General features: G+C 34.1%; 1 protein-coding gene across 2 annotated transcripts; it reads right to left on the reverse strand.

Moving 5' to 3' along the window:
- Positions 1-7196: 7196 nt before the first annotated feature.
- LOC107689939 (guanine nucleotide-binding protein G(I)/G(S)/G(O) subunit gamma-T2-like) lies at positions 7197-8823 on the reverse strand. 2 transcript variants are annotated; one of them, XM_016488126.1, is made up of 3 exons: positions 8688-8823; positions 7871-7955; positions 7197-7508 (listed from the first exon to the last, which is right to left on the reverse strand). In XM_016488126.1, the coding sequence occupies exons 2-3, from the start codon at positions 7952-7954 to the stop codon at positions 7383-7385; spliced, it is 210 nt and encodes a 69-aa protein (XP_016343612.1). In that variant the 5' UTR covers position 7955; positions 8688-8823; the 3' UTR covers positions 7197-7382. The 2 variants fall into 2 exon arrangements, with proteins under 2 accessions (XP_016343612.1, XP_016343611.1); XM_016488125.1 differs by having other exon boundaries at positions 7871-7959.
- Between the last annotated feature and the right edge of the window lie 1160 nt (positions 8824-9983).

Raw genomic sequence — 9983 nt, forward strand, 5'->3', positions numbered from 1 at the left:
AGACACAGACACACACACACACACACACACACACACTCATCAGTCCGAATGCTCCGTTTCTCACTAATGATAGAAAGACATGTTTATACAACAAAGCTGAATCTACAGTTCTGCTCAAATCAATGTGAAATCAGAATGGAAACTTTTGGCTGCTGAACATTCAGCTTTGCCACTACAGTGCATCAGTAAAGACATTTATAATGTTACAATTGATTTATATTTCAAGCAAATGCTGTTCTTTTGAACTTTCAGGAACAAATTAGAACACAGTTGACATAAAAAGTAACAAATTAAAAAAATTGTACATTTCACAATATTACTGTTTTTACTGTAATTTTTAATCAAATAAATCTAGTCTTGGTGAGTATTTTTTTTATTGAATATCGCAGTTGTTATTATAAATACATTTAAAAAAAGAAAAATAAATAAATGTTATTAACATAAATTTATCCAAGCACATCATTTTATAATATAATTCATGTGCCCTCATAATCCTTAATAGAGTCAACAATCCGATCAATATTTTTTTCTCTCTCACTCAGATCAGTCTTATTTTAGCATCATTGATTAATGTTATATTTTTTGTTAATATTTTGGAATAGATGTTTATGTTTAGATTGTTTTAATTTTAAAGTTTTAGTAATTTTGTTGTGATGTTGACATTTTTTTTATTTTTTTATTTTTATTTTTTAATAACTCTATAGTTTTTATTAGGTTTGGGTTTATTTAGTAGTTTTTGTTCTTGTTGTTTTATTTCAGATAAAGTTTTTTTTTTTTTTCAAGTAATTAAACAGTTTTTATTGTTTTAGTTTTAGTTTTAGTTAACAATAATAACCCTGACTCAAATGTATGTCACAAATAAGAAAAACAAGTTATCTCAATTTGCATTCCATACAGTGGGTACGGAAAGTATTCAGACCCCCTTAAATTTTTCACTCTTTGTTATATTGCAGCCATTTGCTAAAATCATTTAAGTTAATTTTTTTTCCTCATTAATGTACACACAGCACCCCATATTGACAGAAAAACATTGACATTTTTGGGGTCTGAATACTTTCCGTACCCACTGTATTTCATTATATTATAGTGACTTTTTTTGAAAGGCTCTTTATGACTGTGTGCACTGGTTTAATTAGTGTTGATGTCATTTACCTGTAGCTCTTGCTTAGTCACATGACATTTATAGTTCCAATGATTGGCTTACAAACTGTATCTGGATCAAAGCAGCTGTGATTGAGATGAATGGCAAAGCTAACGGATCTCTTTCTCTGTGTGTTATAGACCTGCTTGCCGGTGGTTCATGAGCAGGAGACTAATGGTATATTTTACAGAGATGTTGTTGATAAAACAGCTACAATTTAACATTTAACCCTGTAATCATATCGCAGTGTTTAGTGAATCAGTGTTTAGTCAAGCAACTTGACCTACTTGACTCTGCACTTTAAACAGGAATAGGACCTTTATCACTATTTTCCATGTTAAAATAACACATTTTGAATTTGCATTAGAGTTTAGTACCTTGTCTCTGAGTTTTGCAAATCTCATCTTCTAGTTGAAATAATCGTGGCCTCTTTTCCTCACTCTGGTGTCTTTCCACTCCTCAAACCATTCGTAATTCACCAGGGTCAGGATGGTCATACATGCCTTGCCTGGAAAACGAGTATGTTGTTAACATATGACATTATTAACGGCACGATAGAGTCATGTTTTACATCCACAGCTACAAAGAACAAACACAACCTTTAAAAATGCCAACAGACTGACTTTAAAGTGATGAAAATAACAAAATAAAATCCTCACTAAACATTAACTGTCTACATAAAGTAGTGTTTTTCTTTTCTACTGTATATCTAGACAGTTACATCAGTATTTATTTAAAAGAAATGAATACTTTTCTTCTGCAAAGGCACACTAAATTGATCAAAAGTGACAGTAAAGGCATACAAAAGATTTCTATTTTAAATAAATGCTGTTCTTTTGAACTTTATATTCATCTGTGAATCCTGAAAAATAAAATGTATCACAGTTTCCACACAAATATTGTGCAGTACAAGTGTGTTCAACATTGATAATAATCAGAAATGTTTCTTGAGCAGCAAATCAGCATATTAGAATGATTTCTGAAGATCATGTGACACTGAAGACTGGAGTAATGATGCTGAAAATACAGCTGTGCATCACAGAAATACATTACAGTTTAACAGAGATTCACATAGAAAACAGCTGTTTTAAATTGTAATAATATTTCACAATTTTACTGATTTTACTGTATTTTTTATCAAATAAATGCAGCTTTGGTGAGCCTTTTGAATGGTAGTGTACAGTGAATCAGGGTGCCGGATCTGTGATGTGGGGTCTTTGGCTGACGGGAAGTCTTTACTCAGACTGAAGAAATCATCCATCCTACAGGTCAAAGGTGGCTTTACATTTACTGCACTCACACATGATGCACTTCATGTGCTCACAGACTCACAGCTCCAACAGAAAACAACATGAGAGTACAGGGAAGTTTGGAAAGGACTGGAAATGTGTTTTCCCACAGGCAGGGAGATAAGAATTGCTTCTTGGACTGAGAGCAGAAACCCTGTCCAGACAGAAGTATGGCAGCAGGCCCAGAGATAGAGAGAGAGAGAGAGAGAGAGAGACAGAGAGAGAGAGACACAGAGAGAGAGAGAGAGAGAGAGAGAGAGAGAGAGAGAGAGAGAGAGAGAGAGAGAGGAGGCCATGCTTTAGGCAACAGCACTACCTAGTGTTTGATTAGCACAACTGCACTTAGTTTGCCAATCTACATGTTGCCTTTACTTGACTTCCATTTATTGACTCATTTAAGACACGTCATTGTTTTACTCTTCTGAATGCATAGTATTATATTCTATTATTTTATATTATGGTGAATCTGTGTTTTTTGTCTTCCCTTGTAAAAAAGAAGTGTGCTTAATTGTTTTGAAACATTGTCATGAACTTGAAATCTTAAAAGTCTGTTTTTAAATAACTGCTCTTGCAGTGACTATAATTTTAATGAAATAAAGTGCCTCTTAACTGTGCTTAAAGAGAGTGACTGTTTCTTTAAAAAGTGCACTGTGTAATAGTGTCGTTTTACTTTAAAGCATACATTTCAAATCATTATGTTTTAATAATATTGTGTTGTGCTTTAAAGAAGTTCATTATTTTGATGTCTTTACTAACATACTAAAGCACACCTAAAGCAGGAGATTATCATTTTAACTGTAGTGTGGTATTTGATAATACATTTAAATTGAATTTAAGTTAGATGTACTAAATTGCAACTTCATCATTGAAAATGTGTAATTACAAACATATGGCACATGGCATACAAGTTTCAATAGAAATGACATTAAAGTATATTTTAGTTTTACTAAAACGAAATATGTTACATAGAAAGATTTTTCAAGGTGTCCTTGTTACAGTGTAATTATACATTTAAGTACTCAGCAATGTAACGTGTAAAAGGTCTTAATATCAATTAATTGCATTTAAAATAAACTTAAACTATAATATATTTTCATTTAATTGCAAATAACATGCAATTGATCATACAGCTGGAAACTTTAGGAGGCACACCTGGAGAAAACAGCAAACAGACACTTCTCTAGCCCTTATGTATATTATATTGCGGCCAAATTGACTTTGTATTGATTTTTGAGTCAGAAATACTGTATTTTCCCTGAAATGAACACACATGGAAAGTGTCGACGCTGATGTTTTGTGGAATGCGAGTGAAATTTATATTACGATTATGATCTTATTTCATGGTTAAAGACATCCTGAAGGGTGGTGCTGGGGAGGTGGAGGGTTTTTATTAGGTTGGTAATGTATATTATGAAAAAGCCTGATAAGAAAATATCACGAAATACAGTATTATAGTACTTTGAAGAGGTTTGTCTGAGCTCTACAAGTGTTATCACAGTCTGCTAATCTAATTAAGATACTGGCATAGCCAATGACACACATGTTAATTGTTTTACAATAGGAGTGACAAGACTTAGTCAAGACAGACAAGACATAATTAGATTACCTTAAACAGTTTACAGGTTCTGTTTCAGTGTGTGTTATCTGATATGACTAATACTGCTTTCTAAAGTAATAAAGGATATGCACATATGCATTCTTTTAACTGTGGTGTGTTATTTGATATTACATTTAACGCTAATATATTTAAAAACAAATACTAAATTGCAACTTCATCATTACAAAGGTGCAATTACAAATATATTTAAAAATTATGACATGAGTTTCAACAGAAATTAGTTAAACATAAATGATTGTCAGTACATTCAGCAGTACTTTAACCATATTTCAAACACAACAGAATTATGAAACTTCATATAAAGATAAAAGTGCTTAAATCCTAAGTGTGTCAAAAATGTCAACATTGCATATGAACTACAAAAAATGTTACATTATTTGTAAATAAGATGCAGTAAAGTGTCAGTTCACACTTAAGTGTATTCATTTAAAGTATATTATTTCTGTAATAATATGTTTTTTTTAAGTATGCTAATGTGTACTACTTTTATAGTGGTCTCATTACAGTATATACTATTTAAAGAATGGTCAGTATTATTTAAAAAATAAATAAATAAATAATAAAGTTTGTGTTCAACAGAATAAAGAAATTTACACAGGTTTGGATTTTTATAAATGTAACAATTTTTGGTTCACCATAAAATCGACAATTTTTGTTTATTATAAATGTTTATCATTAATGATTTATCCATGCACATCATTTAAAAAAATCATGTGCCCTCATAATATTTAATCACAAACATTAACTTCCTCTTTTTTCTGATGATGTATGCACTGACATGAGGGCGGGACAATAACCTATCACTCAAATGATGTCACAGGATTTTGCAAGTGACAATGATTTTGATAAATTCTTGGACATTCTTTAAGACATTTCACTTGGAAATGCATCACAATAGAGAAGTAATGGTTGCAATTTCTGTTTGACGGAGACTTCAACTATTAACACTTCACTTTGTTTACATATACAAAGAATGCTGTGTTCTATAGGATGCTTATAATGTTTTGAACATGATGATTAAATGATGGAAGTATACTCAGCAGAAACATGCTCATATGTTGAATTCGAAGATTAGCTCACATTAGATGGTCCATGTGCTGCAGATTAGCAGAACAGGCTTAAAACACTCTCAGGTCATTCGGAGAAGCATTTAAGCATCTGAAGAAGTCTGGAGATTCACTGCTTTCTCAACAGACACCAGTACGTTCCCCCAGCCCAAATCAGGACGCACACCAAAAACACCAGCAGCCACATCCTGAAGAACGGAGTCAAATCCCAAATCTATCTGCGCAAATCTTGAGTTTTCCTGAAAAACAAATCGTTTTCCTTCAAACTTTTAGTTGGATGTTTGTGTAACGTTTTTTTAAATGTTAGTACTTCAGGATGTTCATAGAACATTCAAACGTAACATTCTCATAATATTAGCAAAATTATCAAATGGAATGTTCATGTGTTTAAAACATTTAAAAACTGGCTGTTTTGAATGTTCAGAGAACACTTTTTTTTCATAACTTAATTCCAACATTAGTAAAACGTTCAAAGAACATATTTTTGTTGGCAGAAAGATCACTTTCTCTGAGACTCAAACTCTGGACCCCCGAAGAACCTCATTCATAGTAAAATACCCTGCAGTTAGTGACTCAGTTTACAGTTTTTTCAGCTGCTTACACACTAAATCTTTACTTGTGACACAGTTTCTGAAAGCTGACACTCGAACACCAGAAGCACACACCAAATCTGCAAAACCATGCACTAGTTCTCAGCCTTTGACTCAGTTTTCAATTTCATAAAACACTTTAACACTTTTTTTTTCATAACTTAATTCCAACATTAGTAAAACGTTCAAAGAACATATTTTTGTGGCAGAAAGATCACTTTCTCTGAGACTCAAACTCTGGACCCCCGAAGAACCTCATTCATAGTAAAATACCCTGCAGTTAGTGACTCAGTTTACAGTTTTTTCAGCTGCTTACACACTAAATCTTTACTTGTGACACAGTTTCTGAAAGCTGACACTCGAACACCAGAAGCACACACCAAATCTGCAAAACCATGCACTAGTTCTCAGCCTTTGACTCAGTTTTCAATTTCATAAAACACTTTTTGGCAAAACACAACACACACAAATCTGAGAGGAAGTATCTTAAATTCCTTTTGCAAACACAAGCAATCAAAATTTCACACTAATTCATCACTAACTCCTCACATGTGCTTCACTGAACATCAACCAATCATGCTTTAGAATAAACACACATCTACACAACTGTGTCTTTTCTTTAGTGCTGTGTAAAACTGTATTCACAGCCACAAATGCTTACAGTAAAAAAGTTTGCTTTCAATCTTGCGTTCACGTTTACCGTGAATTTTTACAACATCTCTCTGACAATTACTTTCAATCTTGTACACAAATGTTCACAGGAGCTCACGAAAGAAGAGGTTTAGGTTTTGAATAACTGTGTATATGATATATCCAACAAATATAATATTATGGCAAACGTGTTTGCAACATAAGACAAATGTTTGTTTTTGAGATGTGTTTCTGATATTTTGAAATGTTTAGAGTTGTGAGGTATTTTGCATTTCGTGTGTGCAGTTCTTGGATTTGTGTGTAAAGTTTTGAAAATGTGTGTAAGCAGCTGAAAAAACACTGTAAAGAGGAGAGAGAGAGAGCAGAGCTGGAAAAGGAGCTTACAGGATGAAAAGCTCAATCCTGAGATGAGGATCAGAGAATGAGCTTAAGTTCTGGAAGACAGAGAGGTCTGACACCCAAATCCTGTTATCACAGCAGCCAATGAGCAGCCGCTGATTCTGCAGAGCTTTACGCACACAGAGCACTAATGCAAGACAACAGCGCCGTTCGCATGGCCTCCCGGGGGTTTTTTAAATACCAGCATCAGATGCAATTGAAAAGGACGTGAAATCTACAATTACACATTTACACATTTTGGCAAATGTCATTTTTTAGTCCATCTCCACCAATTGGTTTTATCTTTCGTTGCATGGGCAAAACTGAAGAACGAAAGCCATGCACATTTAGAATAACATGAGGGTGAGTAAATAATCACACCACTTTAATTTTGGGGTGAACTGTGTCCCTTTAAAGTCAAATTAGGGTCCAACTGTTTCATTCAACCAGTAAGACATTTGGTTAAATTGCTAATGAGTTTATTTTAGAAAGAGACAGGTAACATCATATCGCAAGAGGTATTGAATGACATGAGGGCGTCTTCTGTATAGTATCCAAAACTAAAAAAATTCTAGTTTCTAGTACAAATATTGATGTTTTATACAAAACTAGTTATTGAACAGAGCCCTGGTGCCTCCAGGGCCACTGCTATGTAATAATGCATCCACCCTTCTCCTTGAAAGGGTTCTTGTCTTCTGGGACACCTTTGACCAGCGGGTCTTCAGCAGACAACCCCTCAACAAACGCGATGATCTCTGGGGCTGTTGTTGAGACCTGAGAAGAAGAGTCAGGAAAGATGCTTTAAGTTTCATTGCTCAGAATGGGAATCAAATACGTAAGCAATCAGAGGATGCAGCCAAAAACTCTGTAATCTTTTAATCACACTCACGTCATTCCAAAACACAAAAGAAGATGTTTTAAAGAATGTTAGTAACCAAAGAGTTTCAGTTCTCTTTGACTTCCGTCATATGGGCAACAATTACAATGGAAGTCAATGGGAACCAAAACAGTTTGGTTTTTGAAACTGTTCTTTAGCGTAATGCTCCCAGAAGATAGAAAGTCGTACAGGTTTGGAACGACATGAGGGTGAGTTAATGATGACTGAAAGTTTATTTTTGGGTGGACTGAGTTGTCACCGCAATTCGAGGAGTGTTCACTTCCAGCTTCAGCTGATCCAGCTCCATCTTTAGGATGTCTTTATCTGACATGTCCCGAGCCATCCTGTCTGTCCAGAGGACATCAATGAAAGAGGAGATGTGAAATTAAGCTCAATATTCAATCTGAAAATGTCTCATGAGCAATGCTTGTTCACTGTACACAGTGGTAATCTAACAACATATTCATCCCATAACATTTTTAATGATTTAATCCATGAAAAACAGATTAAATAGATTACATAAAGATAATAAATTACTTTTTTTAATGAATTAATGTATTTAGGTTGATTCAGTGATGTCATATTATATTTCTGATTTGAATAAAATCACAGTTTATTTAGATGTTATTTTTAGGTAACCATTTTTGTCAGTGTACTGTTAAAAGCACTTAATGTTAAAAAAAAAATTAAAAGGAAAAAAACCTTATAAGCTTAAAAGCTTCTAAATGCTCATAAAAACAATATGCATTGTTCCAAATAAACTTTAACACATATGAAAAAGCTGGGCATTTACAGAGAAGATAAAAAGACTGTAAAATTACTGGAAACCATATTGTGAAAAATTATTTTCCAAATTTGTTAATAAAGATTATTGGCGTATGTTTTACAAGAAAGTCCGATTTCAGCATTTCTGCTTAAAAATGTCCTGCTTATTCATTGTATTAGTTGCCGTTTCTTTGTAATTATTTGTGAAATTTACAAGCAGTTGCTTCTACGCACTGAAAAAAATGCACGCGCACACACACACACACACGCACACACACTCACACACACACACCCAAAAGCCATCCATTTACCTGTTGAATGGGACTGGCAGCAGTCAGAGAAAGGTCCTGAAGACTCCTAGGAGATCATCAGCATTGAGACTCCTCTCCTGTCCGTCTGTGAACAGACTACGCTCTGATCTCTGGCTCTTCTGCTCTATTTCTGTTCTCCGGACCCCTCCTCCTCAGGTGTGGAGACTGATCCTGGAGGGGATTGCGCTCTGATGTCATCAGCCTGCCCTGATCTCATTAGGCTTGTGAGGAGTCACCTCTAAACAACACTGAAACACTGCCGCTGTCCCTCAATGCTGCACTGATGGAATTACTCTGTCAGCTATCATCAATGGCTTTTAGTAAGGATCTAAGCATGTGAACTTCTGCCTAGACAGAGCTCAGTGTGATTTGTATATCTCAGAGCATTAGTTGAAGCAGTAAATATTCATTTCCAAAGTGAAATGTTCTGTGAGAGACACTGAAGAAGTCCTCAGACGGCCTGCAGCCAAACATGTCTTACTGTCCTGCCTCAATGCAATTAAACATCTACAGGTTTGTTTAAACAGGACATTGGTTTTGCAGTCTTCAAGTTTTTCATCAATACAAACTCTGTTAATAGCCAGGCGTGATAAATACTGAAACATACAGTACCGTTTAAAAGTCTGGGCTCAGTACAATTTTGTTGTTGTTGTGAAATTAATACTTTTATTCAGCAAGTACTCATGAAAATGATTAAAAGTTACAGGAAAGACGTTTAAAATTTTACAAAAGATTTCTATTTCAAACAAATGCTGTTCTGTGAATCTTGAAAAATAACATGCATGAAAAATATTGTGCAGTACAACTGTTTTCAACATTAATAATTATCAGAAATGTTTCTTGAGCAGCAGATCAGCATATTAGAATGATTTCTGAAGATCATGTGACACTGAAGACTGGAGTAATGATGCTGAAAATACAGCTGCGCATCACAGAAATACATTACAGTTTAACACATATTCACATAGAAAACAGCTGTTTTACATTCTAATAATATTTGACTGTTTTTACTGTATTTTTGTTTATTTGGTGAGCAGAAGAGACTTCTTTAAAAACCAACCCTAAACTTTTGAACAATAGTGTGCATTGGAGTATTAATGGACTTAAAGGTCCCATATTTTACACCTTTCTGGAGTTTTATTTTAGGTTTTGATGTCCTTAAGAATATATATTTGTGGTATAAGTACCAAAAACCATCTCAATATATTTTTACAGCTCCTCTCTCAGGAGTTCTGCTGAGAACAGGTCGATTTTGGCCTGTCTAATTAATATTCATGAGCCTCTCTTCTGATTGGC

This window comes from Sinocyclocheilus anshuiensis, unplaced genomic scaffold (assembly GCF_001515605.1).
Source record: "Sinocyclocheilus anshuiensis isolate Anshui unplaced genomic scaffold, SAMN03320099.WGS_v1.1 scaffold1517, whole genome shotgun sequence".
In the NCBI taxonomy this organism is placed as follows: Eukaryota; Metazoa; Chordata; class Actinopteri; order Cypriniformes; family Cyprinidae; genus Sinocyclocheilus; species Sinocyclocheilus anshuiensis.